Source organism: Erinaceus europaeus, chromosome 18 (assembly GCF_950295315.1).
Source record: "Erinaceus europaeus chromosome 18, mEriEur2.1, whole genome shotgun sequence".
NCBI classification, from domain to species: Eukaryota; Metazoa; Chordata; class Mammalia; order Eulipotyphla; family Erinaceidae; genus Erinaceus; species Erinaceus europaeus.
In genome coordinates, this window is record NC_080179.1 from 59,848,885 (window position 1) to 59,872,163 (window position 23,279).

At 37.8% G+C, this 23,279-nt stretch overlaps 1 protein-coding gene across 1 annotated transcript in view; it reads right to left on the bottom strand.

The window, feature by feature from the left end:
- LRP1B (LDL receptor related protein 1B) overlaps positions 1-23,279 on the bottom strand; it is a 1,816,831-nt gene that overhangs the window by 495,181 nt on the left and 1,298,371 nt on the right. Inside the window, exons 38-41 of the mRNA XM_060178059.1 lie at positions 10,368-10,494; positions 10,096-10,247; positions 9,655-9,779; positions 6,539-6,907 (exon numbers count right to left, since the gene is read on the bottom strand). Coding sequence (XP_060034042.1) covers positions 6,539-6,907; positions 9,655-9,779; positions 10,096-10,247; positions 10,368-10,494 — 773 coding nt within the window. The remainder of the gene's footprint in view (positions 1-6,538; positions 6,908-9,654; positions 9,780-10,095; positions 10,248-10,367; positions 10,495-23,279) is intronic.

The following is a 23,279-nucleotide window of genomic DNA, read 5'->3' on the forward strand; positions in this document are numbered from 1 at the left end:
CTACTTTGTCTTGTTAGGCCATTTATTACATCTGTTCCTATATTAGGCTATCTTATTTTTCATAATGCTGATAATTTGTTGAAATCTGATAGAACTGCATGCTCACTTTTTATTTTTCAAGTTTCTACATATGTCCCTATGCTGTCCTATAATTCATTTACAACCCTTTTGAGAAAAAATATATTCTGCTCAACTTTATTTACTCATACCTAATTTAGAGTATATTGTAAGTATTTAATAAATATTTAAATATTTTCAGTGGCTATAGTTACCTCATTTTTCAAACCTGAGGGTGTCCATCAAGGAGCTGACAATAAAGGTGAGAGCAGGTTGGCTACCATCAGAACCAACCACTCAGATGCTGGAATATAGAAATGGGTGTCTACCAGGAGCCTATAGGTTTCTCATTTCAAGATCATAAACGCCAATTCTGAAATTTCAAAATGTTTCTTCCCCCCCTCAAGTATTTGTGTAATTTCATTTACATTGACATTTTGTATTTATGTATGTTTGTCTGGAACTTGGTTCATTTTAGAGGGAATTGACTGCTTTATTGTGTATATTGTTTTTGCTTTTGTTTTTCTAGAAAATCAAACTATAAACTCCCCTATACAACTTAAACAAAGGGCTGAAATGTTTAAAACTAGTTAGGAACTTCTTAGGGAAGAAGGCAAGATTATCCTGAAAAGTTTTTGTAAAGTATGAATGCAGCTTCATGCCAGTTAATTTTTAAATCCTACTCTTCCCTGAATATACTACTTCATATCTGTATATACTATAATTCCCAGAGAGATAGTGGAAGAGAACATATAGCCTAGGTGCTAGAATTTGCATAAAAAGCGTGCAACACACTTGAACTAGCAGCCAGGATTACCTGGAAACAAGGGGTTCTAAGAGAGACTACCCAACTTTTGTACCAGAAGAGGCAAGTGAGGAGAGGGTAAGACAAAAGAGGAAACCTGTCTGCCTTTTCTCCCTAGCATGCTAAGTTACTGGGCCTGGTCTGCCTTCCCTAGGTCGGTAGGGACATGAGAAGATTTGGTAATATATCTTTTGCTGCTGCCCATCTCTTCAGAATCTTTACAATGTTCATGCTTGAACTTAAGTTGCTGTCTGAAACCAACATATCCTTATTTTTTTTTTTTTCTAAGAAATTTCCTTCACACACTAAATGTTCCTGCTCTTACTGGCCATTCTCACATCCAGTTAATTTTTTTCCCAACACTAGAATGTAGAAATTCACCCAAAGACTCAAAATTATCTAATGACATAATTAACTACAGTTGTTTAATTATCCTAACACATAATCAAAAAATAATTTAAGACAAAGATAATTATCTTAAATAACTGCAAGTATGTTACAAGTGCAGTAACCTGAGGTTTTAAATTAAATTATGTATATTTACACAAACTTTCTCACACAAATTTTTAAAAAAGTTGTTTTTAGATTTATGAAGAAACTGACAGTAGCATGGGGGGGAGAATTTGTTTTTTTTTTTCAACTTTACTGATTCCCAAATTATAGTCATTATATTTGCCTTCATCCCTGCATATGTGAATTAATACCTGCAATCACTACAGTGTTGTCAGTTTCTTTAACTTTAATTCTGAAGAGTTAGAATAATTTTTTTAAATATATATTTTGATTAGTATCTTTTCAGTGTAATTTACCACTTGGAATCAGGATTTTCAATGTTGTAACAACTGTCTACAGGCTCTCTTCTTTAAGGGATGGTATTAAAACTTCATTAAGAGGGTCAGGTGGTAATGCAGCAGGTTAAGTGCACATGGCCCAAAACTCAAGGACCAGCGTAAGCACGCTGGTTTGAGCCCCTAGCTCCCCACCTGCAGGGGGGTTGCTTCTCAAGCAGTGAAGCAGATCTGCAGGTATCTTTCTCTCCCCCTCTCTATCTTCCCCTCCTCTCTCAATTTCTCTTTGGACTATATGGCAACAACAATATCAATAACAACAATAATAACCATAACAATGATAAAAATAAAAAGGAAAATAAATAAATAAAATCTTTTTTTAAATACTTCATTGAACATAATGTAGCCAAAGTGAGAATGATGTAGTCCTGACTCCTACTATGTATTTCAATACTTTCTCATTTTTTCTCCATCTAATGATTTAAATCAGAATTTCTTATTTGAGATGTTAGTATGGCAATATTCACTGTAGTTATTTTTTCATAATAGCCCAATCATAGGCCAAGTATTCACAAACAGGTAAATGATAAAAATATGGACTATATATACAATGGGAAATTCTCCAACCATATGATGACAACAATATGTAAGACCACATTTCCTTTATAAGGTGATTTAAACATACTGTTTAATAATAAAGATGAGTGAACCATAAAATTATTATGCCATGCCAAATAAACGATATACAAAAGGACAAATCTTGCATGATTCTATTTATATATCATATCTAGAATAAATAATTTCACTGTAGAAGTAAATAAGAGGTTGTTAGAAATGTGAGAAAGACCCACCAATGTGTCCTGGAGCTCCGCTTCCCCAGAGACCCACCCTACTAGGGAAAGAGAGAGGCAGACTGGGAGTATGGACCGACCAGTCAACGCCCATGTTCAGCGGGGAAGCAATTACAGGAGCCAGACCTTCTACCTTCTGCAAACCTCAATGACCCTGGGTCCATGCTCCCAGAGGGATAGAGAATGGGAAAGCTATCAGGTGAGGGGGTGGGAAATGGAGATTGGGTGGTGGGAATTGTGTGGAATTGTACCCCTCCTACCCTATGGTTTTGTTAATTAATCCTTTCTTAAAAAAAAAAGAAAGAAATGTGAGAAAGATCATGCAGAGAGAGGTTGACAAACAAAGCAAACACACTCCAAACTTTTATTAAAACAGATGATGATGTGATCTATGCCTACTCTGTACTTTTTCTTATTTTTAAAAAATATTTATTTTATTTATTGATTCCCTTTGTTGCCCTTGTTGTTTTATTGTTGTAGTTATTATTGTTGTTGTTGTTGTTGGATAGGACAGAGAGAAATGGAGAGAGGAGGGGAAGACAGAGAGGAGGAGAGAAAGACAGACACCTGCAGACCTGCTTCACCTCCTGTGAAGCGACTCTCCTGCAGGTGGGGAGCCGGGGTTCGAACCGGGATCCTTATACCGGTCCTTGTGCTTTGCGCCACCTGCGCTTAACCCGTTTTTTCTTATTTTTTAATTTTTTTATTTATAATTGGATAGAGACAGAGAGAAATTGAGAGTGAAGGGGGAGGGAGAGAGAGAGAAACAACAGAGATACCCTCAGCCCTGCTTCACCATTCCTGAAGCTTTCCCTCTGTAGGTGGGGACTGGAGGCTTGATGCTGGGTCCTTGCTCTACAAGGTGTGCCACCAACTGGTCCCCTCTGTATTTTTTCCAGCAGTAGATACAAGTTTTACAAGATTCTGTATTTTATCACACACACATAATACTGAGGAGATACATGCTGAAGGCTCACATATTTAAATATGGCCAAATAGGGAGAATCTGTACTTATTATCTCCCACATTGACAGCAAAGGTATATCAATACATGAAATAATCTGCACAGAAACTGGTAGGAAACCCAGACATATGAGCTTCTACATCGAGGACACAGAGGGACCTTCCCTCCGAGAAAGAAACTCCATCATATGTTAACAAACTATAACATGGAAGAGAACCCTATAGTATGGGACTGTGTCTGAGGAGCAGGGGGGCAGGTTGTACTAAGATTCCAGCATCCCAATCTTACCCCAATCATATACTTCCAAGATTTAAACCAGAGGCAAAAAACAAGCAAAAGAGCAAATAAACAAACAAAAAACCCTAGGCTAAAAACAAAGTGGGATATAACTCAGCAGTCACCATTCTGATGATTTTTGTAATTTATCAGAGAGAACCTCTAGTATATATCATTTAGAATTTAACCTCATTGCTAAAAAAAAAAAAAAAAAAAAAAAAACTTATTGGATAGAGACAGAAATTGAGAAGAGAGGGAGAGATGGAGAGTGAAAGAGACAGAGAGACACATACAGCTCTCCTTCACCATTCACAAAGCTTTCCCCCTGCAGGTGAGGACCAGGGGCTTGAACCCAGGTCCTTGTACACTGTAATGTGTGCTTTTAACCAGGTGTGCCACCACCTGGCCCCAAATTTAATCTCCACAGAAATGGACCCGCTCTGATCCAGATTTCTAGTTCTATTCTCAACTCTGACACCATCTTCCCAGACAACACTTACAACACACTTGCATGTTAGCTGTTGGGCTCAGGCAAAAATTAATAAAGTCATGCCCCCTTGAAATATATGTAAAATAGACTTTCTAGCTTTTTCCAACATGAAGACCCCAGATTTCATCTGCTATTTTCCTACTTTAGGTTCCTGATTATTAAACAATTTTTTCTACTTTGTATCTTGATGCTTTTCAGCCACAAAGTTGTAGATTACACCAACCTGACTTCCATGGGCACACACCAATATATCCTAGAACCCCGTCTCCCCAGAGCCCCTCGCCACTAAGGAAAGACAGAAACAGGCTAGGGGTATGGATCAACCTGTCAATACCCTTGTCCAGCAGAGAAGCAATTACAGAAGCCAGACCTCCCACCTTCTGCATCCCATATGGATCTTTGGTCCATGATAAAGAACAGGGAAACTTCCAATGGAGAGGATGGGTTACAGAACTCTGGTGGTGGGAAGTGTATGGAATTCTACCCCTCTTATCCTACAATCTTGCTAATCATTATTAAATCACTAGTAAAAGAAAAAAGAAAAAAAGAAAGGAAGCAAAAGTATAATTGTAGAAAAAAATGGAGTTTCCATTGGAATGTGATGGTAACACAGAACTCTGGTGGTGGGAACAGTATGGATTTATACTATTATGTTTTTATATATTGTTTTATATAATTTTAAATCATGAATTAAAATAATAAAACCCAGAAAATATATACTATTAGTTAAAAAACTGAATAATGGGACTTGGGTGGTAGCGCAGCAGGTTAATCGCACGTGGTGCAAAGTGCAAGGACCAGCGTAAGGATCCAGGTTTGAGGCCCCAGCTCCCCACCAGCAGGGGAGTCCCTTCACAGGCAGTGAAGCTAGTTTGTAGGTGTCTATCTTTCTCTCCCCCTCTCTGTTTTCCCCTCCTCTTTCCATTTCTCTCTGTCCTATCTAACAACTACAACAATAATAACTACAACAAGGGAAACAAAAGAGAAAATAAATAAGATAAAATAATGAATAATAAATATAGGGTTATTCAATTCATAAAAATACATATGTTATAGGAAGCAGCTCTGTATAGTTAATTGTTGACAGGTGTGAGTAAATGCATATTTCAGTAATGAGACCTATGCCTTATCATTTTAAAATCAAAACCACTTGAACATTTTACAACATATTGATATATTAATTTAAAACATAAAAATTAATGAAGACTGACCAGCATACAATGAGACTGGGGAGAGAGAAAAAGAAATTATTAGAATCAGAGAGATAGAGATGATAATCTTTTTCTTATTGGATGAGAAAATTAAGTTTTCTCACAATAACATGCTTGAACCACCATGACCATAAAATATTTTAAAATTTTATGTATTTAGTAGAATTACAACAATAAAATTTCAGTGATTATATGTATACCTATGTATGCATATAAATGTATTTACATATATTCTAGAGAATACATAATTTATTGAATATATGTCAGAGATTATTTTTATTTTTATATTGCCACTGGGCTTATGACTGGAGCTCAGTGCCTGAAGGACTAATGCCCTGCTCCTGGCAGCCATTTTCCCCTTTTCATTTTTCTTTCATTCTTCTTAATTAGTATTTTGTTTTTATTAGATAAGACAATGAAAAATTGAAAGGGAAGGGAGAATTAGAAAGGAAGAGTGGACCCATGTTCAGCAGAGAAGCAATTACAGAAACCAGGCCTTCCACCTTCTGCATCCCCAAAACAACCCTGGGTCCATACTCCCAGAGAAGTAAAGAACAGGAAAGCTTTCAAGGGAGGGGATGGGATAAGGTACTCTGATGGTGGAAACTGTATGGAATTGTATTCCTCTTGCTCTATGGTCTTGCTGATATTTTTTATTTTATAAATAAATTAAATCAATTAAAAAAAAAAGGAAGAGAGGAAGAGAGACACTTTTGGCACTTGGTTCACCATTGAAGTGTCAACCTTGCAGGTAGGGACAGGGTGAGGGCTTGAACCCTGGTCCTTGCACATGGTAACATGTTGTGCCATTACTCTGCCCCTGAGTCAGAGATTTTTAAAGACATAATTTCATTCACTGTGAAGAACTATACTATATTAGGTTTCCATGAAAAGTGACTAATAGCCCAGAATATACATTCCAAACACATTAGCAGTTAGTTGATTCTTTGACTTCTGGAGGTGACATGATATAGTTGAATTAATTCCTGAATACAAACTATAAGGAAATATAATCACTATATGCAATTAATTTATTTGCTAATTCAACTGATACTCCCTTCCACAAAAATATTTAAAAATAAACTTTTGTACTTACTTTCAACGATTACTTGTCTGTCTTCCCAGTTATCTTTAATAAGCTGTATGTTTCCAAAGTGTGCATCACTGTAGAAAATTCGGTTGGTACCTCTTCTTTGATTGTAGTCAAAAGCCAAAGCTATGACATTCTTGAAATAATCTGGATTCTCATATGGCCTTATTGGTGAATTTAAATTGGTTTCATCAGAAAGATGTATACTTTTTAATATTGTCCTCCCCGAATATAGCAAATAACCTTCATGCCTTAAGCAAGAAACTCCATCCTCTGCCAAATATCCATGGGCACAAGCACAAGTTCTCTGAGAATTTCCTCGATAAAGACAGAGCTGCTGACATCCACCATTGTCTTTGGCACAAACATTGGTCCCTATCAAGGGAAAAAATACACAAAGATACATTTATGTTTTCCTTGTGCTTCTTAAATGACAGTTTTATTTTAGAGAAATGTTTAAAGTGTTAGTGTTGATTATTCTGGTTTTTATTTTTAACTCTTAGGCTGGTAAATAAAAAAGTCATCATACTCAGATATTGACTTAAAGTAACAGCAGTTTAACATCTTGGATTTAAGATTCCTTTATCATTTAGTTTTAATCATAACACTTTTCAGTTTGAGCTATAGTTCAGTTGGTGATTGAACCTAAGGACTCACTCAGGCATGTAAGTCTTCTTACATAAACACTGTGCAATCTTCCCAGTCCAGATAGCTTATTTTAAAGATAATACTCTTCTTCTCTTTCCCACACTGAGTAAAAACATTAATATTTTCTTTAACAGTTAAGTGTATAATTACTTTTTCAAATTTTTGTGTCCTATAACATTTCTTGGAAGTAACTAACTCTAACATGAAGTGTATGCACCAAAGAAGCACTGGTATAAAATGTTTCTATGCAGTATGTAAAGTTTCAAAGAAATTTTTGACTCCAATATTACTGAAACCTTATTTTTTTATATCCTAAAGATATTGGGCATAAGGTTTTTACTCCAATTTGAGTGAATATGTAATATGCTGTTAAAATTTTTGTGATTACTTTTACCTTTACAGTCAGTATTTATTCCTTGACAGTCTAGAAAATTAACTATATTATTAGAAGTGTTTTTAAAAATACAAATCATTGTAATATCAGTTTAAATTTCATTTTTATAGTAATTAATTCTATTTATTGTATTTTGTTTGATAGGACAGAGGGAGAAAATAAGAAGGAAGTGGGAAGTAGTAAAAGACATACACACATACACACACATCTGTAAAACTTCTTCACCACTTGTTAAGCTTATTCCTTTAGAAGGGGTCTGGGGTAATGAACAACCCTTCAGCTTCATTACTCAGGTGAGACCTTTCCTTACATAGTATTCTCTAATTACATCCCAGGTGGTTCACTTTCTAACAAAGACCCAAAACCTAGATATACACCAGTTTCTGTGAGAGAGAGCATATGTTCACACGTATCCATAAACTACTGCAAAATATATACCTGAAAGCAGAAGTACACTAGAGTTTGCAGTGAGTAACCCCCTAACATTTCCTCTCCACTATTCCAACCTTTGGGTCCATGATTGCTCAGCAATTTGTTTGGCTTTGTATGTTAACTCTCTTTTCAGTCACCAGGTTCCAGATGCCATCAGAATGCCAGCCAGGCTTCCCTGGATTGAAGACCCCACTAATGTGCCCTGGAGCTCCGCTTCCCCAGAGACCCACCCTACTAGGGAAAGAGAGAGGCAGACTGTGAGTATGGACTGACCAGTCAACGTCCATGTTCAGTGGGGAAGCAATTACAGAAGCCAGACCTTCCACCTTCTGCAACCCACAATGGCCCTGGGTCCATGCTCACAGAGGGATAGAGAATTGGAAAGCTATCAGGGGAGGGGTGGGATATGGAGATTGGGTGGTGGGAATTGTGTGGAGTTGTACCCCTCCTACCCTATGGATTTGTCAATTTATCTTTTCTTAAATAAAAAATAAATAAAAAAAAAAGAAGGGGTCTGGGGGATTGAACCTGGGGCCTTGTGAATTATAACATGTGTGCTTAATCAAGTGTGCCACTGCCTGGTTCCTCAATCTCACACTTTAATAAATGATGGTTATTGATGTATCTCTTATTAAATAAATAAGGAGAGATATTATTTTATTCATTATAATATATATATATATATATATATATATATATATATATATATATATATACACATATATATATCCCAGGGTTATTGCTGGGGCTTGGTGCCAGCACTAAGAATCCACCACTCCTGGCAGCCATTTTTCATTTTTATTGGCTAGGACAGAGAGAAATTGAGAGGGGAGGGGGGATAGAGAGGGAGAGAGAGACAGAGAGACACTTGCAATTTGCAGACTTGTGTCACTACTTGTGAAGCAACCCCCTTGAAGTTGGGGAACCAGGGCTTGAATCCCTGAGCAGTTCCTTAAGCTTCATACTACTCATATAAATATTTTAGCTAATTTTTACTTAGTGCTGTCCTAGTTATTCTCTATATTTTTCATATATATATATATATACATATATATACACACACTTATATAGATGTATATACACACACAAACATACACACACACATATATATATATATTTCTGTATTTCTTAACCCAAAAGACAATAGAAGATATAGCATTATTATCTTCAAGTATAAGCACTGCTCCAGGTAAAAAGCAATAATCATCATGCTAAGTGAGATAAGGCAAAAATAGAAAGACAAATGCCAAATGATCTCACTTGTAAGTGAGACTTGATGAATAGAGACAGGGAGGGAGAACAGGAAGTGAAACATGGAATGGACAAGGTACAGCATCAAAGTCAAGGACTTGAGGGAAAGAAAGAAGGGGGGAAGGGAGAGGTGGAAGAGAATTGTGAGGTCCTGGTACATAATGAAATTGTATTCATATATCAATGATTGCACTGTAAAGCATTAACCCCTTCCATACAAAGAAAAAAAACAATCTATGTGTGAATTATTACATATTTATATTACGAGGCTACTATATAATTTTATAGGATGCTATAGTATCATATGGTTTTGAAGACTATGTAAGAACAAGTCCTCATTTAATCTTAATGAATATGAAAAAAAGAGATAAATTGCATTTATTACACAAGTACTGACCTTTCTCTCTGACTCGGTTAAAGATTTTCACCTCCTTCAGGTTGACTCCAAGACCTGTTCTCATGGTTATGGCTTCTGTGGCATCATTCTTGTGTCCCCTTCTGATGGATCCATTGGCATGTGCTCTGTCAAGAAGACATAGATGATCAACACTCTTTATTTATTTATTTTTTTGTAATTTCAATCAAGTCGATTATTTATGCTGAAGATAATGAATGGTAAATGATCAGAAGAGGAGGAAGACACCAACTTTAGTCTGTGACACTGCAGTTCTGCAGCCTGGAAGAGGAAGAGTGTTTACTCAACCTTTTTTGTGGAAATTAGATGGCATTATGAGATTTTTTGGGGTTTTTTTTTCCCCCTATGGTATAGCTAATCCTACAAAGACAGTACTGCCAGCACTGAAATAACACTTTGAGATTCCTGAACAAAATAAGTTACCTGTCAGACCAGTAGATGTAAGCTCCAAAGACTGCCACTGAAAACATATCCACATTGCTCCCTGACAGCACCACCTCGCGATTCCCTCCAGTTTCAAGGTCGATTCTTTCTATCTTGTCTGTCCGAGCATCACACCAGTACACTTTATTTTCCTAAGGATCGGTCAAAAAGCAGTAAGACAAGTGGTTTTATTTAGGAAAATACTGAAAGTGAACTAATGTAAGTGGGCAGTAATTGCACTTTAAATACGTAAGAAAAGAAATCCAACATACCTCATAGTCAATGGAGATGCCACTGGGCCATGCTATTCCCATGCTTACGAGGACGACCTTCTCTGAGCCATCTAAACGAGCCTTTCCAATGCAAGGCAGCTGCCCCCACTCAGTCCAGAACAAATAGCTGAAATTGAATTGTTGATCTATTGTAATATGCATGAAACATATAGTAACAACAGTAACATGCATAGTAGCAAAACAAACATAATATAATACATTGAAATGTTAGTATACAAATTAAGGTATACTTATAGTAAAATAACTTATTGTAAAAAGATTTAGCCATCTTTAAAAATCACAAGGATGAATTCAAAGTTCTACCAAAGAATCTTTTATCTTACTCTCTGTATGAAACATTCTCCTCCAACCTGCATGTAAAATTTATTCCTGGTTCATACCTTAAATATAATGTTCTTCAAGATACCACTTGTATTCTCTGTGATTAATACACCCTGGATTTTTTTCATGGATGGATTAGAATGAAAAAGTTCCATTTTCTTATAGCGTTACTTTTTATTAATATTTTATGTCCTGATTGATTGTAAGCTCAGTGTGGACAATGGTCTTTTTCCCTTCTTATACATAATCATAGTTATAACACTCAGCAATTACAAAAATTTAAATATAATAACTGTGGTAGCTGAAGGTTTAACTATATCATTAAAATATATAATACATGTAATACATGAAGTAATATAACTTTTGACAGTTGCATGTAGGTGTTTTAATTTGAATTCATTAATTATTCTGAGAAATCATCTGAGAATATGGATTCATATAAAAACAGACACTCTTCTAGGAATCTCAGTGTTAAATATAATGTGGAAGAAAATGACTAGTATAAGAATCTGCTTCAGCAAAGCTCTCTATCATAGATCTGGAATAAATGAAGATGTTTCAAGGAAGAAAAAAAAATAGAAATACCAGATGACCTTACTTATAAGTGGAACTCAAGAAACATGGACAGAAAAGGAAAGCACAAAGTGAAACTTGGATTGGATGTGGTGTGTTGCACCAAAGCAAAGGACTCTGGGGAAAGAGAGAATAGGAGAGGCTAGAGAGGGTATTGGGGTCTTGGTGCGTTACGGAGGAAAAGGACCTAAGTTGTGGGTGAGTGTTCTATAAACAACACAGAAAAATGAAGAATTGAGGGTACACCTGGTTAAGCGCTCACATTACATTGTGCACGGACCTAGATTCAAGCCCCTGGTCCCCACTTGCAGAGGGAAAGCTTCATGAGTGGTGAAGCAGGGCTGCAGGTGTCTCTCTGTCTCTCTCCCTTTCTATCTCCCCTCCCCTCTCAGTTTCTCTGTCTCTAATAATAAATAAATAAATAAGATATTAAAAGTGTTTAAAAAAGAAAAAAATGTACCCATGTGTAAACAACTGCACTGTGAACATTAGCTCTCCAATAACACTACTAAAGTATTCTAAAAATACGCATTATCATAAAAAAATCGAAGAGTATGCTGAAACCAAACAGGTAAATATTAAATGTAGAGAGATAGAAGATAAATAACCCATGCTTTCTACTACATTTTTCATTCAGTAAATATACATATTACAACAGAGAAATCCATGCTTTTGGATAATTAAGGCTTATTCTTTGAGGTCCTATCCATTGAAGTTTTTGTTTTGATTATTTTTTACTTGTCAGATAACAACAGTGACTAAGTTTAGAAAAATACAGCATTGATTCAAGAAAACAAAAATGTGCATTCTGTGCATACCTAAAAACATACATAGAAATGATCACAGATTAGTAAAAAGAAACTACACACAAAAACCAAAAGAATTACCTTCACGTTTTGTATTTATTTACTCTAGTTATTAATCATAAAAATTATAAATTACATAAAATATATGTAATCACTATGCATAATTTTTCGATTTATTTTAAAGGCTTTTTTTCTTGAAAATACCATATAAAAACATTGGGCTTTATAATTGTGTAAAAAAAGAGGTGTGGCTGGAATTTCAAGTACATTAATCCTAAAGAAACTTTCATTCATATTTATAAGCTCTATAAATCAGAAAGATCAGAAGGGCAAAAGTCTGTATCAAGAAAAAATATTTATTTGTTAGATCTGGGTTAAAGTAGGCATGACAAAAATCTTTATTTGTATTGAAACCTAGCTTTTTAAAATTTTTAAGGGAGCTACATATTGTATCAAAGTTTATTAAAAATAACATAAACTATTTAAGAGAGAGGTAAACTACAGTCTTCTATTTATTCTTTTAGGACAAATTTTAGCTCTTAAATGGGGATAGAGCTGGCTCATTGGACAGAGTTCCTGTCTTTCCATGTGTGTGATCCTGGTTCAAGGTCCACCACATGGGAATGCCATAACATTAGGGGCAGCTCTGGTATACTAGGGTATCTCTCTTTTCTCTCCTGTCTTCTGCCTGACTTTTTCCAGCCATGATATTATCTCCCCAGACAATAATTTGAATCCACTTGCATATCGATGTCAGACTCAGGAAAAACAAACAAACAAACAAACTAGTATAGTCATGGGCTCTTTGGAATATAACTAAAATAGGACTACTAACTATCTATAAAAAGGAGACACCCCAACTCTTTATCTGAACTATTCCAGCCTTTAGGTTCATGATTAGTAAACAATTTGTTTGGCTTTATATGTTAACTCTTTTTTCAGCCACCAGGTTCCAGATGCTACCATGATGTCAACCGGACTTCCTGGGTAGATGACCCCACCGTGTCCTGGAGCTCTGCTTCCCTGAGCCCTGCCTCACTAGAGAAAGAGAGAGAGAGAGAGAGAGAGAGAGAGGCTGGAAGTATGGATCAACCTGCCAACGCCCATGTTCAGCGGGGAAGCAATTATAGAAGCCAGACCTTCCACTTTCTGCACCCCATAATGACCCTCTGTCCACACTCCCAGAGGGATAAAGAATAGGGAAGCTATCAGGGGATGGGATGGGATACAGAGTTCCGGTGGTAGGAATTGTGTGGAATTGTTACCCCTCATATCCTATGTTTTTTGTCAGTGTTTCATTTTTAAAAATAAAAATTTTAAAACAACAACAACAACAAAAGGTAATCCAGAAGTTGGCGCTGTCTCATTAAAAAGGAGGAGGAGGGGGATAAAAAAACACACTCACACAGGTCAAGGGCTATTACTTCGTAAAGGAACAAAAGATCTGGGCACTTACTCAACTGACTTTTGTCCACTACTTTTAATATAGATTGTGCTCACATTTTCTATTGGCAAATGGTTGTGATTTTATTGTGAGATAGGGAGCTTGGTCTGACTATAAGAATGAATCATTTCTCTGGATAACTTACCAACTTAAGAAGAAAACTCAAATTCTTTTATCTACAAAAAGCAAGCAATATTTTATGAATGCTAAGAAATAATTTTCTCTTTAAATTGAAACTGAAGAATACACCTTTAATTATAATAGTTACATATAGAAAAACACAATTTGCAAGCTTAGGAAGCTTTGGGGTGAATTTTATGAGAAATTTAATTTTTAAATTTATTTTTATTATCTTTATTTATTAGACAAAGATAGTCAGAAATCAAGAGGAGAAAGGGTGATAGAGAGAGAAAGAAAGAGAGACACTTACATAATGCTTCACCACTTGTATAACTTCTCCCCTGCAGGTGGGGGTCAGGGGCTCGAACCAGGGTCCTTGAGCATGTAACATGCTCTCAACCAGGTGTGGCACCACCTTGCCCCAAAAGTAATATAATGTAATGATATAACACAGATCAACTTACTACATAATCAATGATAATAGATGTTGGGTATCTAACAGAGGTCTTTAGTAATGGGAAGAAAAGCAAACCCTTCTCACTGGACTTTAAGACTCCATGAGATATTAAGGTCCAGTAATGGCATTGCATATTGATGTTGTCTCCATTTGAGTTCAAAAACTGCTGCACTGAAGTACTTGCAAAACTGGATGACACAGCCAAGAAAATCACCTTTAACATACTAGCTCAGTTACAGCTGCCCTAAAAATAATTCTCACACTATCCCTGACCCAGAAAATTTCAAACTCTTCAAAATCAAATGCTGTGTTGCTGTGTTATAATCTCAGTTTAGTAAAGGCCGCACAGGAAAGTCTCGCAGCTAATATCAATACTTCCTATGGATCGCTTAAAAAAAAATTTGACAAATCTCCATTGAAGGTCTTTTAAAATAATTAGGTCAACTTTAAAAAGATGCAGTGCTCTGTCCAAGATGGGTCAGAGAAGGTGGGTTCATTGTTCTTGATAGCTGCATAGTATTCCATTGTGTATATATACCACAGCTTTCTCAGCCACTCATCTGTTGTTGGGCACCTGGGTTGCTTCCAGGTTTTAGCTATTATGAATTGTGCTGCTATGAACATAGGAGTACACACCTCTTTTTGGTTGGGTGTTATGGAGTCCTTGGGGTATAAGCCCAGGAGAGGAATTACTGGATCATATGGAAGGTCCATGTCTAGCCTTCTGAGAGTTTTCCAGACTGCTCTCCACAGAGGCTGTACCAATTTACATTCCCACCAGCAATGTAAAAGGGTTCCTCTGTCCCCACAACCTCTCCAGCATTTGTTGCTGCTGTCCTTTTTGATGTATGCCATTCTTACATGAGTGAGGTGGTATCTTAGTGTTGTCTTAATTTGCATTTCTCTGACAATCAGTGACCTGGAGCAGTTTTTCATACGTTTGTTAGCCTTTTGGATCTCCTCTGAGGAGATCTAGAGCTGGGCAGTGCTCTGGCTAAAAAAAAGGTGCCCAACAAGAGATAAGTGGCTGAGAAAGTTGTGGTACATATACACAATGGAATACCATGCAGGTATTAAGAACAATGAACCCACCTTCTCTGACCCATCTTGGTCAGAGAGCTAGAAGGAATTATGTTAAGTGAGCTAAGTCAGAAAGATATAGATGAGTATGGGATGATCCCACTCATCAACAGAAGTTGAGTAAGAAGATCTGAAAGGGAAACGAAAAGCAGGACCTGACCAAATTGTAAGTAGGGCACCAAAGTAAAAACCCTGTGGTGAGGGGTAGACATGCAGCTTCCTGGGCCAGTGGGGGGTGGGAGTGGGTGGGAGGGATGGGTCACAGTATTTTGGTGGTGGGAATGGTGTTTATGAACACTCCTAGTAAAATGTAGACATATAAATCACTAGTTAATTAATATGAGAGGGGGAAAATTAATTGTATGTCTCGAAGTTTTTCAAAACACAAACTGAATCTTTTTAATATATAGGCTGTGTAATTGATATGCAGACTCTCTCAAAAGCCTAGACCAAATAGATCAGAAGCATCCAATAGCACAGCTATATACAAGATACTGGGTACTGTACAGCAAACCCTAACAAAAGGACTTTTCAAAGTTAACCCAATTACCAATTAATGTGATGATACCATTAACTATCGATTGTCTTTTTGAACCCTAAGACAGCAGGAACCTCACATCTCCACTATAGAGCCCCTACTTCCCCCAGTCCTGGAACCCTTGGATAGGGCCCACTTTCCCATATGCCTCTCCCAATCCATATCAAATAATATTGCATCTGCCTATCACAACCTAACCAACACAACAATTGCCACCTCAACATGCTTCACTTCATACTGTGTACAGAGACTTCACGTGTGGAATGACAAGCCTTCAGCTTCATTACTCGGGTGAGACCTTTCCTTTCATAGTATACTCTAATTCCATCTCAGATGGTTCACTTTCTAACAAAGTCCCAAAACCTAGATATACACCAGTTTCTGTGAGAGAGAGCATATGTTCACACGTATCCGTAAACTACTGCAAAATATATACCTGAAAGCAGAAGTACACTAGAGTTTGCAGTGAGTATCCCCCTAACACTTCCTCTCCACTATTCCAAGCTATGGGTCCATGATTGCTCAGCAATTTGTTTGGCTTCGTATGTTAACTTTCTTTTCAGTCACCAGGTTCCAGATGTCATCAGAATGCCAGCCAGGCTTCCCTGGACTGAAGACCCCACCAATGTGTCCTGGAGCTCCGCTTCCCCAGAGACTCACCCTACTAGGGAAAGAGAGAGGCAGACTGGGAGTATGGACCGACCAGTCAACGTCCATGTTCAGCGGGGAAGCAATCACAGAAGCCAGACCTTCTACCGTCTGCAACCCACAACAGCCCTGCGTCCATGCTACCAGAGGGATAGAGAATGGGAAAGCTATCAGGGGAGGGGGTGGGATATGGAGACTGGGTGGTGGGAATTGTGTGGAGTTGTACCCCTCCTACCCTATGGTTTTGTTAATTAATCCTTTCTTAAATAAAATAATAATAATAATAAAAATGGCAACTTAAAAAATAAAAAAATAAAATAAAATAAAGATGCAGTGCAACATTTTAGACTGGGTTTTATTTTCCTACATTATGATTTGTCCCTTTATGTGTCAGATAGGAGGAAAGACATTTAAACTTTGTGTGGATTATCCAAGCTGGTTGAATTTGATTTTTCTTTATGAAACCCAAACTCATATATAAGATTCATCATGTTTATCTGTTTAGTTATTTATGGAACAATTTAGGGATTTTGTGGTTTGAGATTCCAGTTAAAGTGCTGATGTTTTAATATTATGTCTTTGTAGTTCCATGTTTTTTTGATACACTGCTTTTTTGGTACTTATTTGATGTGTTATATAATTTTGGCTTGGAAGGAGCTGGGTAGTAGCACACCTGTTTGAGCGTACATGTTACAATGTGGCAGGACCCTGGTTCAAGCCCCTGGCCTCCACGTGTTGAGGGAAAGCTTTGGGACTGGTGAAGCAGTGCTGCAGGTGTTTTTTTTTCTCTGTCCCTCTAGACCTCCCCCATCCCCTTGATTTCTAGCTGTCTCTATCCAGTAAATAAAGATATTTTAAAAACAAATTATTAAAAATAATAATTTTGACTTGGATTCTTTCCATTTGTATTTTCAATTTCTCTCTGTCTCTATCCACTAATAAATAAATAAATACTTTTAAAAAGTGAAATTATACTTTGGAAGGTCATCAAAACAGTTCACTAGAATAATGTTCTTGCATAAATAATAGTCCACTAGAATAATGTTCATACACGTTGCCATGTTCAAGTCTGGCACCTACAACACTGCAGAAGTTTTTTATTTTATTTTTATTTTATTATTTTTATTTATTGGATAGAGATAGACAGAAATCAAGAGGGTAGAAGAGATAGAGAAGGAAAGTTAGAGAGACACCAGCAACCCTGCTTTACCACTTGCAAAGGTTTCCCTCTGCAGGTGGGGACCTGGGGCTCAAACCCAGGTTCTTGAGCACTGTAACATGTGCATTCAATCAGGTGCTCCACTGCCCGGTCCCCAGAAGTTTTAACTATGTAATGTCCTTGCCTTTCCCTGTCTCTGTTTCTTTTTCTCTGAAAAGAAAATGACAGTCCAGCCATACTTAATAGAATACTACTCAGCTATTAAGAATAATGGGTCATCTTCTCTGACCCATCTTGAAAGAAGGTAGAAGAAATCATGTTAAGTGAGATAAGTCAGAAAGAAAAAGATGAGTATTGTATGATCCTACTCATAAACAGAAACTGAGAAAGAACAGACAAGGAAAAATAAAGCAGAATTTGACTGAGTTTGGAGTATCTCACCAAAGTGACAAACTCTGGGTGGGGGGAGAGGGTAGATTTTAGCGTCACTATAGGGGTGTAGGGGTGGGGACACAGACCTTTGGTGGTGGGAATGGTGTTAATATACACTTCTATTAACTTATATTCTAATAAATCACTGTTTAATCAGTATGTGAGGGGAAAAATAGATTAAAACTCTCAAACTTTTTAATGCATAAACCCCACTGCCGAGTATATATTCCTTCAGTCTAAACACTTGAGGTTTCAAATCGGTAACCTGATTGAATTTTAACAGTGGGCACAAATTTTTAATACATTTCTAATAATGACTGTTTAATTGAAATATTAAATCACCTATAGTTTTAGACCAGGGAGACCAGAAGTAACTGCTTGTGTCACTATATGAGATACAGCTATACGTAATTAGCATTAAATAGAATAAATCATGGTAAGGTCTTGTATAATACAGCAAACCCTAACTATGGGATTTTCAAAGTAAACCAAATTCCGTAGTAACTTGGTTACAATAATCACATGCTATTGCCTTCTTAAACTCCAAGACAGCAGGAGCCTTTCCCATTCTCTATAAAACCCATATTTCTCCCAGTCCTGGAAATTCCGTGGCATAGCTTGTCTTTCTGTATGTTTCACTCAACCTATACCATTGGATACTGCATCTGCTGAGCTCAACCAAATCAATGCAACTGGGACCACCTCTACACGTTTCACTTCGGATTGTGTCCACAGAAACCAGGCTTGGAATGCCAACCCTTTAGCTCCAGAAATATAGACCTTGAAGCAAAAGTACACAATAGTTTGCAGTGACCCAAAACAGCAAGCAAGTAGAAAGACATAAAGAAAAGATACCATAAAATGATACTTATATACCTTGCTTGTATTTGGGAGCTACTCTCTTCCCTGATCCAACTTTCTAGTACTATTTCCAACTCTGACACCATCTCCCCAGACAATGGCTTTGGTTCACCTACATGTTAACTGTCAGGTTTAGGCAAAATTTAATAAAGTCATAGGCCCCTTGGAATATGTTGGTCTGCTTTCAAATTCTGTTTCTAAAACCTTCTGTTGCATTGCTTGATGCTGTGGTCTATCTACATAATCACTGTTCTGTTCACACTGGTTTCATCCTCACTGGTTCCTTCTCCCCACCCCCTATCTTACGTACATCCTCTTCGGACCTGACATTTCCACCTCAGGAGATATACAGGACAGGATTGTGATGAGAGATATATAGCTTGCACTGCATTCATCATCAATAAAGACTGATCTGCGTTTCCAGGTCAGTCATGAGTCCCTGGTTGTCTCTCTCCCACCCGCGAAGCTAACCCAGCAGGAATATACCTAAAATAGACCTACTAACTTTTTCCAAAATGGAGATCCCAAGTCATCTGCTATAGTCTTGCCTTCCTGACTACTAAACAATTTGTTCTGTTTTATATCTTAATGTTTTTTCAGCCACCAAGTTGCAGATGCTACCATGATGTCAACCTGACCTTTCTGGATAGAAGATTCACCAATGTACCCTGGACTCCCACCTCTCCAGAGCCCTGCCCCAGTAGGGAAAGATAGAAACAGGCTGGGAGTCTTGCTTGACCTGACAACACCCATGTTCAGTGGAGAAGCAATTACGGAAGCCAGGCCTTCCACCTCTGCACCCCATAATGACCCTGGGTCCATGTTCCCAGAGGGATAAAGAATTGGAAAGCTTTCAAAGGAGGGGATGGGATACAGAACTCTGGTGGTAGAAACTGTGTGGAATTGTACCGCTCTTATCCTATGGTCTTGTCAATATCTTTTATTTTATAAATAAATTAATAACAATAAAAAAAGAGAAAATGACAGTCCAAATTGGCAAAGTCCCAGTGGGGACAATAAATAAGCAAACAAAAATTGTACCCTTGAAACAACAATCTGGTAAAACATTTCTTCAATTAAAAAAATAAGGTGGAGAAGACAGCATAATGGTTATGAAAAAAGGCTCACGCCTAAGGCTCTAAGAACCCAGGTTCAATCCCTCCTATCATCATAAGCCAATATCTTGACACGGTCTGGCACTGTGGTCTCCTGGTCAAGATCTCAAGATGCCTTCCTCCATGGGTGGCCAACACTATATCGTTTCTTCTCCAAAACAGAAGATTCCGGGTACATCTGGGTGACAAGTCTAGCAGATGGAGATTTGTCTCAAGTGGCCTCCCCCAGGGCTCTGTTTTCGCTCCTACGCTATTTAATATTTACATCAATGACCTCCCAGAAACTTCTTCAAGGAAGTTCATCTACGCCGATAACATCTGCTGTGCAACTCAGGCATCAAAGTTCGACATCCTTGAGGAAACACTCACGAAAGACATGTCTCTGATATCTGATTACTGTAAAAAATGGCGACTAATCCCTAGCACTGCAAAAACGGTATCATCTGTTTTCCATCTATACCATGCCTCGGCCTCACGTGAGCTTAATGTGCAGCTTGGTGATACGAGAATCCTGCATGAAGCCCAGCCAGTCTATCTTGGCGTTACTCTCGATCGCACCCTGTCATTTCACGAACATCTCATAAAAACTGCAGCAAAGGTGGGCGCGAGGAATAACATCATTGCAAGACTGGCCAGCTCCTCATGGGGCGTGAGCGCTTCCACACTGCGATCATCATCTCTGGCATTATGCTATTCCACTGCAGAATACTGTGCCCCAGTATGGTTCCTTAGCCCCCATGTCCACTTGGTCAATTCCAAATTTTATTCCTCCATGAGGATAATTTCTGGAACCATCCGTTCCACCCCGGTTCCATGGCTGCCAGTTCTTAGCAACATCGCCCCGCCAGATATTCGTCGGGATGCGGCATCATCTAATTTCATTTCCCACATCTACGCTCGACCGGACCTGCCAATATACGCGGATATCTTCGCCCACCCTGTCCAACGCTTGACGTCTCGTCACCCAATCTGGTCCCCTACACCTACACTGAACTTCTCTGTTCCAGTCTCTTGGAAACAGAGCTGGCAGTCAGCTGAGGTAAAGAACAAACACCTCATCACAGACCCCTGCAAGCGTCAACCCGGCTTTGACCTAGCACGTTATGATTGGGCCCTCCTCAATCGCTATCGAACAGGCCATGGCCGGTGCGCAGCTATGTTCCATCGCTGGGGAGCCAGAGACGACCCGAACTGCCCCTGCGGCTACAGACAGACTATGACCCACATAGTCAACGACTGCCACCTCTCCAGATTCAAAGGAGGTCTCGAAACTTTACATCAGGCTCAACCTGATGCTGTTGACTGGCTACGGAAGAAGGGCAAACGCTAGAAGAAGAAGAAGGAGAATGGGCTGACTTTCTAAAGATGTTAAAAATGGATTTATATATTTTCCAAGTCCTCTACTAGATATCTTTTCAGAAAACACAAGAATGCATACTCATAAAAGATCTCTGTACACTTATGTTCATAGTAGGATTATTTATAATAGTCAAAATTTAGAAACAACTGAAGGGTCTAATACCAAATGAGCGATGATGAGGTATATATGCAGAGGAATACTACTTAGCAAAAAGAAATGATGAACTCTCTTTTGCTTCAATATGGATGGAAGTTGAAGGAATTATATCCAGTGAAATATCTGAGAAAAAGAAGAATGAATGCTGGATGGTCTCAGAGACAGCTAGGATTTAAGAAAAACAATAGAGGAAAATGCTGTGTGAAACTTTAATTATATAGAGAGTCTACTGTAACAAAGTCAGGAACTCTCAAGAGGGGAGGTGGGAGGGGCTCAAAAGGTTATGAAAACCCAGGGTCTTATGGTAGAGAAAGAGGTTTAATTGGTGGGAGGGTGTGGTATGCTGATATCTATCAAGGGGGTGGGGGAACCTGCACATATGTGTCAAAAAAAATCTTGCAAATAATCATTTCCCACCATCAAGTGATTTAAGAACAGTGACTTACTTATTGTATCTACAAAAATGATAAGTAAAAGCAAAGGGATCCTAAAGATTAGCAGTAGAGGCTACTTTTTACATGAGCTGAGTATATACATACATATATATATATATACAAGCTGATTAAAATTTTAAATGTCTTAGCAGTTTCACTAAATTACTTTAAACTCATACTAACTGAATTCCCATCTAGGACAATATGTCAGTGTTTCCGTCTTCAGGGTGCAAGTAAAACAAAATATACATCAAATGAATATATGAATCAGTACACTTCATACCCTATGAGAAATATGGTGTAATGAAAAACCTTCTCTATTCCTGTGACATTTCTTCACATTTCCTTTTTCTTCACTTATGTGCAATTTTGTTTAGAAAAAGTATTACCTGCCAATCTCAAAACACCATTCATGTCTTGAATATGCTACTATTCCTTAGAAGCTCTTATAAAAAGAACTCAACCACAGAAAGGACAGCATTCTGCTAAAAAAGAGAAGGGTCTAGAGATGGTATAACTTTGAACACTGTTTTCTATTGTCATTGATTTGTCAGAAGATTTTCTGTTGCATTTGTTACTGCAGCCAACTGCTCATTCAACAAATATTAATATTATGTGCTAGGCAGGAACTGATATGAAATTAAGTAGACATAGTGTTCCTCCTGAAGTTGGCTGTTTAGTGGCAGAAATTTTAAAAAGTAAATAATAACTTTAGGAAAATGCTAGCAGGAATTAAAACGTGCAACTTGTAAATCCCTACAAATCAGGAAAGTAGGGTGTCAACACTGAAAATGTTAAAAATTATATGGTTAAGTGTCCCTTTTCATTAACAAATTAAGAGCTGGTCTATAAAATACAGGTCACATGGGTTCTCCCATTTTAGGTTTGAAAATATATTGAGGGAGTTGGCAGTAGCGCAGCAGGTTAAGAGCACATGGCGCAAAGCGCAAGGACCAGTGTTAAGAGTCCTGTGTAAGGGTCCCGGTTCAAGCCCTGGCTCCCCACCTGCAGGGGAGTCGCTTCAAAGACGATGAAGCAGGTCTGTAGGTTTCTATTTTTCTCTCCCCCTCTCTGTCTTCCTCTCCTCTCTCCATTTCTCTCTGCCCTATCTAACAACAATAGTAACTACAACAACAATGAAAAACAACAAGGGCAACAACAACAAAAAAGAAACTATATTGAGGAAGAGGAAGGGACATAAAATAGCTCATCTAGCATGCCATGTACCTTGTCATACACACAGACTTATCTGAACTCTGATAGCTCATGAGGGTGTCACTATATGTAACAGGTGATGCTCAGTGTTGTCAAGTCCCTCTCTGTCTTTCCCTCTGTCTCAGTAAATACATGTCTGAAATAAAAAGAAATAACTGATCCCAGGAGTCAT